At 36.7% G+C, this 15,696-nt stretch overlaps 3 protein-coding genes across 3 annotated transcripts; 2 read left to right on the top strand and 1 right to left on the bottom strand.

The window, feature by feature from the left end:
- Nucleotides 1-301: 301 nt before the first annotated feature.
- On the top strand, nt 302-3,307 carry LOC140827644 (uncharacterized). Its single transcript, XM_073190397.1, has 4 exons — nt 302-772; nt 1,238-1,466; nt 2,620-2,744; nt 2,898-3,307. Exons 1-4 carry the CDS (start codon nt 464-466, stop codon nt 2,979-2,981), a joined length of 747 nt encoding a protein of 248 aa, XP_073046498.1. The 5' UTR covers nt 302-463; the 3' UTR covers nt 2,982-3,307.
- Nucleotides 3,308-5,884: 2,577 nt separating this feature from the next.
- LOC140828509 (uncharacterized) lies at nt 5,885-9,644 on the top strand. The gene is made up of 3 exons (XM_073191448.1): nt 5,885-8,244; nt 8,322-8,713; nt 8,778-9,644. Exons 1-3 carry the CDS (start codon nt 8,064-8,066, stop codon nt 9,219-9,221), a joined length of 1,017 nt encoding a protein of 338 aa, XP_073047549.1. The 5' UTR covers nt 5,885-8,063; the 3' UTR covers nt 9,222-9,644.
- Nucleotides 9,645-12,005: 2,361 nt separating this feature from the next.
- LOC140827389 (uncharacterized) lies at nt 12,006-12,428 on the bottom strand. The gene has a single exon (XM_073190051.1). It carries the CDS (start codon nt 12,426-12,428, stop codon nt 12,006-12,008), a length of 423 nt encoding a protein of 140 aa, XP_073046152.1.
- Between the last annotated feature and the right edge of the window lie 3,268 nt (nt 12,429-15,696).

The raw sequence follows: 15,696 nt of genomic DNA, 5'->3' as shown, positions 1-15,696 counted from the left end.
CGGTTCATGTTGGTGTCTGATGTGATTGACATGTGACTATGTGAGCCACAAAATAAAGAATATATCATATGTTATCAAGTCGTGAAGATGACATCGTTAACAAGAAAATGATAAAAGTGATATTTGGATGATACGAGAGAATATCAACAATAAGACACTCGTATCCTGAATCATGAGTCTAACATTGTATAATCTCTTATGACCATATGTTTCTTAATATGAGGTTTTATATTTCACGATATAAAGAAATAAAATTGTGTTTATTAACAATTATAAATTTTGGTCTATTACAACACCGCTGTTAGACCTAGGCATTACAGTGAAATCTGAATCTTCTCTTCCACAGTTCTTCCCCAATCTCCGCCGCCCTTTTCCTCTAGCTTCCCTCGGAGGCACGCAAGTTTCCACTTCCTCTGTCAAATACTGTGTTTTCTCGCGATTAAAAAGGATTTAAGAAACGAAAATGAGATTTGATTTCATAACAAACTTCGCCAAATGCGCTGTTCTCCAACACCCGGAGCGACGTTTCTATGGCATATACAACCGCCAATGCCACAGCCCGTCCGAGCTCCATCAAAGAACCAATATTTCTGGAAGCCCGTTTAGAATTTCCTCGTACTTCGTAATTTCGTGCAAGCGGTATTCGTCGAAATCGGCTAATTCGAACATGGGACTCCTGGCTTGGTATTTAGGCATGCTGGAGTCGCGTCCGATTTTGACAAAGAGCATATCTTCGGCCATTATTTACGCGGCAGCTGATGTCACCTCGCAGGTGGTTTTACATGCTTGTTAATTCCTCTGTTCATAAGTTTCTCTGATTAGATTCAGCCATATTAAAGCTTGATTAATGAAAAGATTGGCTTTGATCGGTATAAATGGTTAGTGCATTTTGGCATTCTTTAACTTTGGTTGATCATAACTATTTAAGATTATGGCATGAAGCCGTAAGACTTTGATTGTTGCATGAAAAATAATGTCTTTATTGAGGCTATATTGTTAATTTGTGTGCTCCAATAATTCATTTTCTATGATTTTATCAGCCGGAATTTGATCATAAGTAAAAAAATGTGCAGTCATGTCAAATTATATGTTGTAAATTTTGGGAAATTTAACTGATTAAAGTGCATTGTGCTGTTGATACAAAACGTTTATTTGTTTTTGTGTGTGGTTATAAAATACCGGGGTGTGAAGCATTATGAATCGAGATTATTGATCACTTGTGTCTGAACTTTGTTAGACAATTACTATGGAGCCACACGATGCATGGGATCCAATAAGGACATTGAGGATGGCTGGTTTTGGGCTGATGATTTTAGGTCCGTCGCAGCATTTTTGGTTTAATTTTGTGGGGAGAGTGGTACCAAAGCGCGATGTCATAAGTACTTTCAAGAAGTTGACTATGGGACAGCTTTTCTATGGACCTACTATAAATGGCATTTTCTTCTCTTTTAATGCAGCTCTTCAAGGTATGCTACGGCTACCCTTTCTTTGCAATATTTGAAAACTAAAATTGCAGCAATATCGTTCTGTCAATATCTATGTCATTTATCTGTTCCCTTCCGATGTATTTTGATTGTATTAGTTGAATTTATATTCCCCAATGCTACATTTGGATTGTCTATTTGAGCTGTATGGATTTAAAATCCATCTTCCAAATTCATCGTATACATTTGGCAACAAGAATAAAATAACGATTTTGGAAATAAACCTTTCAAATCCAATGCATTATTAGCTCATTTCAGGGGCATTTGAAATTTCTGTTAAAGTATCACACCAAATCTATTGATTTTCAAATCCATTCATTTAATATTGATTGTCAAATCCAAATCGAGCCATTCAAACACAAGTATTGAATATAAAACTTCTGAGGTTATAGCTATTTGTTCTCACTTGAGGATGCAGTATATAGATGTCGAAACATCTACTTCAGCGATAAACATCAAATTCTATGAATGTGTGAAAAATCTAACTGATTGGATTAAATATAAATTAATCTTTCTAGGGTTTGTCATTGTATGTTCTTGCTGGTAATGTTAAACCTGATGGTGGGATTTTACCTTGTGGTTTTTTATAAGCCACGTATGAATTGAAAGATTTTGATATAAACCATCGTTTCATTATCATTTCAGTTAGCACAGTTTCTAAGGATCTGAAGACCATAAAAAAATCTAACCTTTTGGGTATAACAGAGTTCAAAATTATGAATCTGAAACGAATAATTCCAAAATGCTCAACAAATTTTTTTATTCAAAGATGATCTATTATAAATTTCAAAATAATGCAACTGGCTGTAGATAATGAGTTTACACAAGTATGCATCCATTCTAAGACAAGCATGAGGCCTTATCATCCTCCTTTGAAATTAAAAAATCTTTTGGTAGCGACAAAAACTTGAAAAAACAAAGAAATGTGGCTTTACTGTATGTGGTCGTAAAAGTGAAGGGAGATTTTGGTTGCCATAATGTTTCCTTGTTATGTTGACATTGTCAAACTAGGTTGAATCATATCTTTAAGAAACAAACGGTTTCTCTATATATCAAGAAACTTATACATATAGTCAGTTTTGTTTTTGTGTTGATTCAACCTTTTGAAATGGCTTTACTTTAATGCTATATTAAGGTGAAAATGGGAATGAGATTGTTGCCAGATTGAAGCGAGACCTGATCCCTACATTGTTAAATGGCCTTCTATATTGGCCGATGTGTGATTTCTTCACGTACAAGATCATTCCCGTCCATCTGCAGGTACTTTAACGTCTCCAAGTCTATCCTGACATTTTTATATACCGGCAGTTCAGTACAGAAATTTGAAGTCTCTAAGCTTTAAATCCGCAATAGTGAGATTACATTTAACTCAACAACTTCTGTTAAAATTTTCCATGTGCCACTCTTTTGCAGCCCTTGATGAATAGTTCATTTGCGTTCTTGTGGACCATATACTTGACATATATGGCAAGTTTGCAGAAAGCCATTCCCGAGTAGTTTGCTAGTTCCTTCTTCATGCATTTTACTAGACGGACGTTAAGGCAGGTAAGATTCGTTCGCTTTTCCAACACCACTTATTCACAATGTGACAGAATTTGGAATCCTGTGGTATTTATCATATTTCTTATGTACTTCCTACTTCAAATAGTCGTCGTTGTGCATAACTCGATAGCATAACAAAATTTAACGGCTGTAGCTGACGCTTTGGTTTCTCGGTGAGTCTCGTTGTTACAAACATGTACTCCATGTGTTACAAGTGCAATGGAAGCTCTCTTCATCTTCACAATTTTGTATTCCATATATTTGTGGAAATAAAATAAAATTGTGACTGAATCTGTGTCAAGAAATAAAATATAAAAAAAACTATGGAGGATTCCAATTTTTCTTTGTACAGACAAGCTTTAGATTTTATTTGCTGTGGGCATATTTTTTCAGGAAAAAGTAAAATCTAAAAGCGACGCAGGGGATATGCATACAAGAATATTTTTTATATCAAAAATATTATTTTTCAGTGAAATCGTTTTACGAGATACTTACTCATATATCCATACAATACATATAACCATACAAATATATTAAATATGATAGAATTTTATAAAATAAAGAACATTTTAACATATTTCAGTATTACAATAATATAACATCAAGAATTTATCTTTTATATGATTGAACTCTCATGGTTATCAGTGATAAATAATATACGGTGATCGATAATATGGAATATTGTCAAATTGTAAACTTAATTTATTAGGTGCAGTATTTGTTTTTATATCTTGATAAAAATTTCTACGTAAATGATCATAATTTATCTGGGAATAAAATGTTCTATTTCATATAAAATTTCGTGACACACACACACACACACACACACATATATATATATATATATATATATATATATATATATATATATATATATGTTTTTCACGAAAATTACGGGCGTTCCAGGCACATGTTCGTGTCAAATGTGAATGATCCGACTTCGTTTATCAAACGTTGCGAGTTTCGATTCGACCGTTAGTTATAGTTCCTTTTATGTGACTTCAAAACTAAACGTATAAACTGAGGAAAATAAAGGAATTATAGAGAGAATTCATGGAGAACATCAAACTTAAATATGTTGTTAAAAAGTGAGTGGGGGAATTGCATGAGGCATTTGGGTGGTGGATCGAGTTCGTCTCCTCAATGGTTGAGCCACAGATTCATTTTTTCCTCGTTTTGGGGTATGCAATTTGGCAGGGTCGACTTATGGCTTTGTACCCTTTTTGTTGTTTCGGGCAACTGACAAATCCAGCGCTTTTCGAACATCTCGAGTACCTGCAAAAAGAAAATAACGCATCTTAGGCAGTGATTATAACAAACCACAACAAAAGTATAAGGGCAAATGTGCGTACCCGAAAGCTTTAACGTCGTAGGAACAAGGGAAGTGTACCTTACAGCCCACCAATCAGAATAGCCGTCTGATACGGTAATGGAATGATTAATGACATGGCTCTTGAATAATTTCGCTTGCTCGGACAAATCGATGAGAGACAATGAAGTGAATTTTCTCTGGGAAAGTTCTGTTTTCATCATGTAGTTGATGGAATGTGGCAGATGCAATGTTCTAGAAGGGAGACTCGGGACTAAACCGAGCTGAGAATGGTACAATGCTGGATTGTAAAACTCAAAGGAATGTGTTTGATCACGAGGAGATGTCACATCACATACTAAGAATCTCGGGTGAAGAATGGTTACTCGGACATCATCGACGATGGATTGTGCTGCAGTCTTCCTCACAGTGGCCACATGTTCAATCCACGGGTAATCTACGACCTTAATTGTGAAGCAAAGTGGACGACGGGTTGGCCTATCAAATGGTAAGAACTGAAAGAAGGAAAAAATATCTGTGACAGTGAAGTCACTTTGACAGGACATAAGGTCCTTCCACGACAAATGTTCAGTGAGAGAGCCAGGAGGAGTTGCTAGTTCAGGGAAGTAAGAAAACAACCATGCTTGAAGAATCCACATGGCTGCGTTGAGCTTAGAAAGGGGTGTGTCATTTACAGCGACATTCAACCATCGGTAAATGACCCTAAGAACATCACACCAAGACCATGGACATGCCCAACACTTAAAGACCTAGCAAGAGCTAAATATTCCATGGTGGGCTTGCCAGAAGAGGGACAGAAGAGGTATTTATATATCAGCATCCACATGAAAGATATGCGCTCCTCGCTGGTGGGAGAAGTTATTCTAAGAGCACACCAAGACCGGATAACTTGGGAATATGATGATGGATTCAGGTATTGTTCGGAAAGCTGAGGCAAGTCTTGAGTATTCACTAAACTAGGAAATTAATTTCCTAGAAGTGGAAGACCCGTGAATTGAAGGATATCCTGCAAAGTGATAGACATGGGACTACAAGGAAGTATGAAAGAATTACAAGGAGGAGCCCACAGTCTGATAGCACCCTCAAGAAGATCTATATTGAAAGTAGTGTTAACAGTATACATTTGAATGAGTTGGTAAAGACCTTGTTTCCGTCAGGTACTACATCAAATTTTTTCAACCGGTCTACCCACGTGTTCCAATTTGCATCACCTCGTGGTAAATATTTAAATTTTGCGTACTCAAAAGGTGGCGTCACCTTGCGATCTAACAACAAAACACTAGACTCCAGAGTAGATAAGGGGGACAACATGTTGGCAGTCTCAGCAGAGAGAAGGATGTGAAAATAAGAAGAGTCAATGAGGGGATTGAAAACTTCCATTGAGGTGGAATCGTCGCAGATGATCGTCGAAGGCCTGCAAATGATACAAAATTCAAAGTAAGGCAAATGAGACTTAACAAACTAGAACTTGGTGGAATTAAAAGTAGCTAAGAGCAGACATCCTAGGAGCTGAGGGAGAAAGTTGGGTTCGACAGTTAGGAAAGCGTGTGTCCACAAGTGGAAGGTCGCTGGTTGTCCCTACAAATCAAAACACGCAAGCTTCCTCACATTTCAAAAAATAAAATTCCCTCGCACACTTCCTGAGCATATCGATTCTTTTGGTGTTCCTCAACATGAGATCCACAAATATAATTCCTTCGCAATCAAAGATTCTAGTTTATCTTCATTCCCCTCAATAATCTCATTCTCCACCCTTAACCGCTCGATTTCCGCACCAAGTCCTCAAAATCTCACGCACTACCTTCCTTCTTCTTTTCCATTACCCCTTAATTTTCCACCTACCACTAACCCTACGCCGGGCAATAGAAGCGTCGTCGTCCCTCGACATCCTTCGTTCATCGATTTCGCCAATCGCTCAAACGACTTTAGCTGACTACGAATCGCGGCCTGTGGCTTGTTCTCGCCACAATGCCCTTCGGGATATCGTGGACTCCGCTTACATTTCGGTGGGTTCTGCTCTTCAAGTAGCGTGGGCTTCCATTTGTTAGTTTGTGATTCTTCCACTCGCCACTCACTAGCCGTGCCACTCCAGGGAACATGTAGACTATCAGATTCTATCATTTAATTAACATGGTAGAATCAATTATATGATGCTCTATGTGTTTATTCAATATTTTTCGTTGACATATTTGGGTAGGCTTCTTGCTGTTTATATACTCTTGCGCATCCTTTGGTGATAATCCTTATGCATTGGCGGTTCTTTGTAATTCGTTATGTGTGAAAGCTTCCTCCCTTAGGGATTTTTCTTGTTTGAAATGTGAGGAAGCTTGCGTGTTTTGATTTGTAGGGACAACCAGTGACCTTTCGCTCGTGGACACACGCTTTCCTAACTGTTGAACCCAACTTTCTCCCTCAGCTCCTATGATGTCTGGTCTTAGGTACTTTTAATTCCATCAAGTTCTAGTTCGTTAAGTCCCATTTGCCTTACCTTGAATTTTGTGTCATTTTGCAAGCCTTCGACGATCATCTGCGACGATTCCACCATAGTGGAAGTTTTCAATCCCCTCATTGACTCTTCTTACAGTCATATCCCTCTCTCTGTGGAGACTGCCAACATATTGTTCTCCTTATCTACTCCGGAGTCTAGTTTTTTGTTGTTAGATCGTAAGGTGGCGCCACCTTTTGTGTTACCACGAGGTGATGCAAATTGAAACACTTGGGTAGACCGGTTGAAAAAGTTTGATGGTAGTACCTGGCGGAAACAAGGTCTTTACCAACTCATTCAAATGTCTACTTTTGACACTCTTTCAATATAGATCTTCTTGAGGGTGCTACCTGCCTGTGGGCTCATCCTTTTAATTCTTTCATACTTCTTTGTGGTCCCATGTCTATAACTTTGCAGGATATCCTTTGGTTCACGGGTTTTCCACTTCTAGGGAATGAATTTCCTAGTTTAGTGAATACTCAAGACTTGCCTCAGCTTTCCGAGCAATACCTGAATCCATCATCCTATTCCCAAGTTATCCGATCTTGGTGTGCTCTTAGAATAACTTCTCCCACCAGCGAGGAGCGCATATATTTCATGTGGATGCTGATATGTAAATACCTCTTCTGTCCCTCTTCTGGCAAGCCCACCATGGAATATTTAGCTCTTGCTAGGTCTTTAAGTGTTGGGCATGTCCATGGTCTCGGTGTGATGCTCTTAGGCTCACTTTACCGATGGTTGAATGTCGGTGTAAATGACACACCCCTTTGTAAGCACAACGGATCCATGTGGATTCTTCAAGTATGGCTGTTTTCTTACTTCCTTGAACTAGCATTTCCTCCTGGCTCTCTCACTGAACATTTGTCGTGGAAGGACCTCATGTCCTGTCAAAGTGACTTCACTGTCGCGGATACTTTTTCCTTACTTCAGTCCTTACCATTTGATAAGCCAGCCCGTCGTCCACTTTGCTTCACAATTAAGGTCGAAGATTACCCGTGGATTGAACACATGGCCACTGTGAGGAAGTCTGCTGCACAATCCATCGTCGATGCTGTCCGAGTAACCATTCTTCACCCGAGATTCTTAGTGTGTGATGTGACATCTACTCGTGATCAAAGCACATTTCTTTGAGTTTTACAATCCAGCATTGTACCATTCTCAGCTCGGTTTGGTCCCGAGTCTCCCTTCTATAACATTGCATCTGCCACATTCCATCAACGACATGATGAAAACAGAACTTTCCCAGAGAAAATTCACTTCATTGTCTCTCATCGATTTGTCCGAGCAAGCGAAATTCTTCAAGAGCACTGTCATTAATCATCCCATTACCGTATCAGACGACTATTCTGATTGGTGGGCTGTGAAGTACACTTCCCTTGTTCCTACAGCGTTAAAGCTTTCGGGTACACACATTTGTCCTTATACTTTTGTTGTGGTTTGTTATAATCACTGCCTAAGATGTGTTATGTTTTTTTTGCAGGTACTCGAGATGTTCGAAAGCGCTGGATTTGTCAGTTGCCCGAAACAACAAAAAGGGTACAGAGCCACAAGTCAACCATGTTCAAATTGCATACTCCTAAACGAGGAAAAAATGAATATGTGGCTCAACCATTGAGGAGACGAACTCGATCCACCACCCAACTACCTCATGCAATTCCCCCACTCACTTCCACTCCTGTGGTTGGTACTATGATAGTGGAAAGTGATCACTCCTCCTCAACCTCTGGTCCTTCTGCTGATCAAGAAACCGAGTTAGATGATTATGTCCGATTGGCTATTTCTTTGGCCTCACTTAAACGCAGGAAAGTTCTCCCAAAAAGTCATTCTGATGACGTGGCAGAAAAACCTTTGACGACTGACTCTCATTCTCAGGTAATAACCATTCTATTCTTCCTTTCGTTATCATTTGGATCTCACTTCCTCTTTGTCATTGTAGGATTTATCAACACGACGGGCAATGGTTTCTTCTGTCGAAGAGATTTTGGACTTGGACTTCGACTTCAGATTCCTAGACTCAGGACCATCCCATGTGGCCTCTTCTTCGGATCTCCCCTCTGGATTGGAGCTAGCCACCGCAAAAGCTTCACTGCAGAATTTTCTGAACATGAATCTCAATGCCTTAGAGAACTTGGAAAAGACCACCATTTTGTCTGCTGTGTCTATTTTGAAAAGCAGCCCTGATTTCCCCCTATCCCCACTACATGACGTGCTGAATGCTTTGCCAACCATATTCTCGGCTTTTCAGGACTCCAGTTCTACGTGTTCGGAGACGTTAATTCAGGTGCAGAACTTCAAGGAGCAAAAGAAGAAATTGGATGGCATGCTATCTGAAAGAAAAGTCGCTATGTCCACTTTAAATAAAAAAAAACTCGGAGTTTGACGCCAAGGAGGAATTAGTGAAGAAGTTAGAGATGTAACTCGTCCAACACAAAGTTGACATGGTAACCCTTCTACATGACAGTGAGGTTTTAAAGGCTTCCACTGATAGATTCAAGATTGATATCCAAGGCCTGGGCGAAGATTTAGTAAGTCAAAAACATGCATATCAACAATGGGAAGACGCCCTAAAAACCACAGAACATAGCAGAGTGCCTGTCTAAGTGGGAGGAATTACGCCATCGTGACCTTTCTTAAATGCTCATGCACCACCATTTAATATTTCAGTTTTTTATTTTGTTCGATGCTCAGACCGTCTTATGTGAGTTCTTTTAATTTGTTGTATTTCTTTGGCATGATTTGGCTTACCGATAAATTTTGGGTGCTGGAATTATATTATATATGTGCTTGGGTTTGTCCACTGGTGTTTGTATAGATTTGTATTTCTGGGATGTCAAGATTACAAGGGAAACTCTGCCCAAATTTCTGTAAAAGTGAATTAAAAAACACAACAGCTAAATAGCATGTTTCCTTCAATATTATCATCACACGCTATCACAATTGCTCATTGACACCCATACTTTCCAAATAACATCAAAGTATCGAAATATTTAATAAACACACTCTACACGTCATCCATTCGGCTATCAAGACAAAACATCTCTTAAAAGCACATCAGTTGCAAAAGATTCCATGAGAAAATTTTCTTTTATTTATTCACAGATGCTCCACCACTATTTGTAAACAAGTTCAACAAAGAATGACTTGAAAGTCTATTCTCCCCTTTTTACGGAACTTCTTACAAGTTAATATGACAAATTCAAACCAAGTGGCCATCTAGCATACTCTGTACTTGAACCAACAAATTTCAAAGTCCAGGATTGATTGACACAAAACACTGTGATATCCACTGGTGCACTCCCCGCCACATTGACCATAGGGTGGTTTGCCAGAAAATCAGCAACAGCTTGTCCTTTCATCGATTTTTGGGGGCAATAAATCAAGGTAAACTCGGCCAATGCCAGCGACCATTTGCCAATCCTCCCAGTCAAGATAGGCCTGTGAAGCATGTATTTGACAAGATCTGTTTGTGAAATCACATAAACTCTTGACTGGATCAGATAATGCCTCAATTTAGTACATGAATAATATATAGCCAAACACAATTTTTCTATGACGGAGTATCTAACCTCCACCTCTGTAAGTGATCGACTCAAATAATAAATGGCCTGCTCATGATTCTCTTAGTTGTTTTGCGCCAAAAGACATCCAATAGAATCTTGAGCGGCTGTATATATAGTTTGAGGGGAAAACCACGCCTTGGGGGCATCAAAACAGAAGGTTAAACAAATATTCTTTTATTTTATCGAAAGCTTCTTGGTGACATCTTTCCCATTTAAATTCTTCAGAGTCTTTCAACTTTAATAATAAAGAAAATCTCGAGTTTTACCTGCCAAGTTTGAGATAAATCTTCTTAAATAATTTACGTGACCGAGGAATCTTTGTAGCTCCTTCTTATTCTTCGGTGGCATCACCGCCATGATAGCTTTAGCCTTATTTTTCTCCACCTCTACTCCTCGCTGGTGAACAAAAAAATCAAGGAAATTCCCAGCTTGTACACCGAAAGCACATTCAAATGATTCAACTTCAAATTGTGTTGCCTCATCCTTATAAAGCTCTTCCTGAGGTGGCCGATATGATCTGATGCTTTTTTCGATTTAACAACAATGTCATCAACATATACCTCCAAGAACTGACCGATCATATCCTGGAAAATGGTATTCATGGCCCTTTGGTAAGTTGCTCCTGCATTTTTTAAACCAATGGCATAACCAGCCATTCAAACGTGCCAATTGCCCCAGGACATCTAAAAGCTGTTTTGGATACATCTTCCTCTACTATTTTTATTTGATTGTATCCTGAAAATCCGTCCATGAATGACATCAACTCGTTTTTTGCCACTGCATCGACTAACATATCGGCCACCAGCATTATATAAACGTCTTTCGGGGTGGCACAATTTAAATCCCTGAAATCTATGCAAACTCGAAGCTTCCCATTCTTTTTCATCAAAGGGACTATGTTTGCAAGCCATTCCGTGTATCTTACTGGACGGATGAATTTTGCTTTGAGAAATTTTTCGATTTCTTCTTTTATCCTTGCTTTGATGGCCTTGGACATCCTTCTAGCCGGCTGTTGGTATGGTTTGAAACCATCTTTGATTGGTAGCCGATGTTCCACCAATTTACGTCTAAACCCAGCATATCTTCATATTCCCACACGAAACAATCTTTGAATTCCACGAGAATTTTCACAATTTCTTTCTTCATATCTTCCTCTAACAAGTCACTGATATCCCAGATTCACCTCTTTCAAAGGATCCTGAGTCTCTGGCTGTCGATCTTCCATCTGAGCCGGAGCTAAAACTATATATTCCAAATGTAATTCTGTTTCCTCACTGTTATCACATTCATCTTCAAATATTATTTCAGTTCCGTCAATGTCACACAATTCCTGAGATTGTACTTCATTCACCAGATGCTGCAATGTGGCTTTCCATTCGGAAGTTGCAGCTACTTCCATCTCTTCTTCAGTGAACTTAATCATCGACCTCCTCGATAATAGTTCGGACCATGGGTCTAGGAGAGACCATGGCAGTGGGTTTGAGAATTTTTTCAACTGCTTCTTTCACTTTTTTAGTATCCATGTAGACTGCACCTTGCCGTTCATTCGTCTTGTATTCGCGAATTTTAATAAGACCGAAGGCTCCATCACAATACTTAGCCTCTCATGTGTTTGAATTAGATTGATACGGCTGCGAATAAGCCTGCACCGCTTCCACATCATCCCCTTTCCACATCAACAGTAACTGGTGCATAGATGATGGTACACAATGGTTGGTATGAATCCAATATATTCCCAACAGAGCATAGAAGCTAGCACTGGAATTGACCACGAAAAAAGCTGACAACGAGGATCGAGACCCTACAGTAACATTTGTTGGCAACACTCCTAAAGTTTTCGTAGATTTCCCAGTAAAAGTCGCCACCGAGACTTCGGTAGGAATTAGGTCATCTACATTCTTCCCCAACTTCTGAAGGATTCTGTATGGTAAAATATTCACGGCAGATTCATTATCTATCAGTACCCTAGACAATGGCTTTCCATTAACATGTGCTATAATATAGAGTGGTTTGATGTGTTTAGTCATCTCATTGGTAGGTCACGTTTTCAACACTCTTTTCTCTTCATCAACAAGAACACCAACGCAATCATTTGAAATATTGGTTTGAATGGTTTAAATATAATCTGGATGATGATAAATAAAAAATTGAATCTTGAATTTGTAAGTGAATATAATAAATAGAAATGTTTTTTGTTCGAACTTGCATGAATTTTTCTGTGAAGAAAAAGAGTGGGGATGACGGATAAAAGAACGATCATATATCTCTAGCAAACATGAAGATAGAAAAAGTACATCATTTTTTGCCGTAGAATCAATAATGTTTTTTCAATACCTATGAAATTGATCATCCATTCGAGGCCAAGTGATCGGTGATATATCGATTTAGGGATCCATTTTGAATTTAATATAAATTTAGAACAACTTTATTAATAAAATGTTTAAGTACTCAAAAATCATATACCAGTATTATATCTGAATTCAAATATCATATATTAATAAGTACTGTACTTTTAATATTTTGTATTAATTTTCATCCGAAAATACGAATGTGTAATCAATATTAGTATTTGATATATATGTCTTTTGAGTACTCAAAAAACATATATTAATATCATTTCTAAAGAAATTAGTACTCAAATATCATATATTATTACTGTATTTTTAATGTTTTGTATCGAATTTTATCTAAGAAAATAAATGTGGACTTAGAGAGTGCAAACATATTTTGTTGTAGATCAAATAGTTTAAATAAATATTTTTTTTGACAATGACTAACATGAATTTTTTGTTTAGCTTTAGAGAGTGCATAGTATTTACTCTTTAACTATTCAATCCTAATTGATTAATCAATTAAAAAGACTATTTATCTACTTAATTAAAAATATGACAATTAGCAATGACCAAGTGTGAGAGATTTGAAGGACTGAGTCAAATTACGCGTACTACAAAAAACAAATATTTTATGAAAATGATATAATAAATCTATAAATCATTACTCAATATATAATCTGAAATTTTTGTAAGTTGATTATATAATGATGTTGGTTTCTTTGATTTTTTTTATTTAACAATATATTCAATTTCACAAATGGCAAAATTTTGGCGGTAGATCTTATAACATTTACCACCAAAATTTTCATTTAACCAATTGAATTATATTAAATAGGAAAATTTGTGCACACTTTCTTTGACAAAATATTTGACATTTTTAAAAATATTCGTTGGGAGAAATATGTGAATGTAATAGTTCAAATCCTACTATAAATAATTTCAGCTGACTAAAAACCTTTATTTTTTTTTTTTATTTCCTTCTTGCTTGTCTTGATTCTTGTTTCACCGTCAAAATAATAAATCTATATATTTTTAAATTACAAAAATCTCTCCACAAAAAGTTCCCTACTTTTTTAAAATTGTGGTGATAAAGATAATTTACCAAAGTTTCTCCAATTAAAAAAATTCTAAAAAGATAAACATCCATTTAAAATTTTAAAATACCTTAATCTGAAACATTTTCCCTCCATATTAAAGTTTAAAGTGTGATAATATGAAAAGATAAATATCCAACTCTTTTATCAAATTCTCTCATTCTTTCATCATTCACTTCTTTCTACGGAAGATTGCTTTTTCTTTTGGCATTTGGAGGTAATTTGTTTTCTTGTCTGTGATTATTTCTTGCACTACCAAAATTTGTAAAACCTTTCTTACATGGTTGTACGGTTTTCTTGAATCTTGATCAATTGAGAATTTTTAGATTAATGTAATTTGTTTCATACTTGGTTCGTCACATGTATTTAGAAACACATGGGATTATCAGTCAGATCCAATTTTCTAGAACGGTCGAAGGCTAAACATATTTTCTTCTCATTGAAATTTGAGTACGGTTTGCGGTGGGAGGCTTGTATAGGAACTCTTGCATGGTGTTTCCATTGAATGTTTCTTTTTATTAATTGAACCTCGATTTTGTTGGCAGTGTACGCATTATTTGTTTTCTTTTCTTTTTCCATCTAGAAATTGAGGTGACATGCCTCAGTTCTTGTTTCATATTTGGTTTTATAATTTTTTGCGTAAATATTTCATTTCTAAAAAATAAATATCAGTGAAATCAATTACACTAAATTTTCGAGTGTCCTTCGATGTGTGCGGTATGTGCATCTCCAGAGAAGTTTTTAATATAAAAATTACCATTTTGTTAATTATATACATTTAATATTTATTTTGTGCGATTTTTTTCATTATTTTTAAGGTTTGATATTATATATGACAAATAAAAGAATACGAAAGTTGCTTCAGAATATAAGTGGACGATCTTGTAGAGATGATACAGGTAATAGAGGACACGAAGATGAGCCTGACTCACAAATCACTTCATCAAATCCATTATTAGACCCACAAAACAATTCAACACAAAATAATACAATGGAGTCAAGACAAAACGAAGAGAATAATCGAGGAGGTTAAAAATATTTTTTCAGTATAAATTGTTGATTATGTTTATCACTTGAAAAAAATAATTATATTTTGCATATTTTTTTAGGTCACAACGAGATCACACATTCATCCCAAAGCCCACGAAAGAAACGTGGGAAAACTATTATGAAGGATGTTCATTCTTTAGCACTCGGTGACCGTTTAGTAGTAACATTTAATGAAAGAGGTAAACCTTATGGCGAAATGCAGCCGACGCTTGCCAATTTTGTGGGCACCATTGCTCGTAATGGAAATGTTTTGCCACTTGATTTTTCAGATTGGAGAAAAATGCCTAAGCGTTGCTTGGATGATGCATGGGAACGTTTAACAGTAAGTTGATAAATATTTTAATTCATACTTAATTCAAACCATTATTATAACTTTTTCAATGTTCACATGCAAGTTTTGATATCTTCGATCAACATAGAGCTAGTGTGATGCAGATGATGGGAGTTTCATGGAGGCGATGGAAGACACAAGTTAAAGCTACTTCTTATGATCCAAATATTCCATTAAGGGAACTTGTGTCAATTCGTCCCATTCCCATGACCTTACGCCAGAAGTATGGCAAACTTTGTGTCATTACTGGAAGTCTATTGAGGTTGTTCTTATTTTGATTAATTTTTATATATATATTTTTTTGTTATGGATAAATTTGATATAATTATATTTTTCCAGAGCACTTCAAGAATAAATCGAGAACATGAGAGTAAAAAAAGAGGGATACATGCACAAGGACGGACAAATATTGCATCTTTGGAATATAAGTTTGTAAGTATTAGATCATAAAATATGTTCACGAATAGTTTCATACTATTGATTTATT

Source organism: Primulina eburnea, chromosome 3 (genome assembly GCF_022965805.1).
Source record: "Primulina eburnea isolate SZY01 chromosome 3, ASM2296580v1, whole genome shotgun sequence".
Lineage (NCBI taxonomy): Eukaryota > Viridiplantae > Streptophyta > Magnoliopsida > Lamiales > Gesneriaceae > Primulina > Primulina eburnea.
The sequence above is the reverse complement of the archived record's forward strand: the minus strand, read 5'-3'. Positions and strand labels throughout refer to the sequence as shown.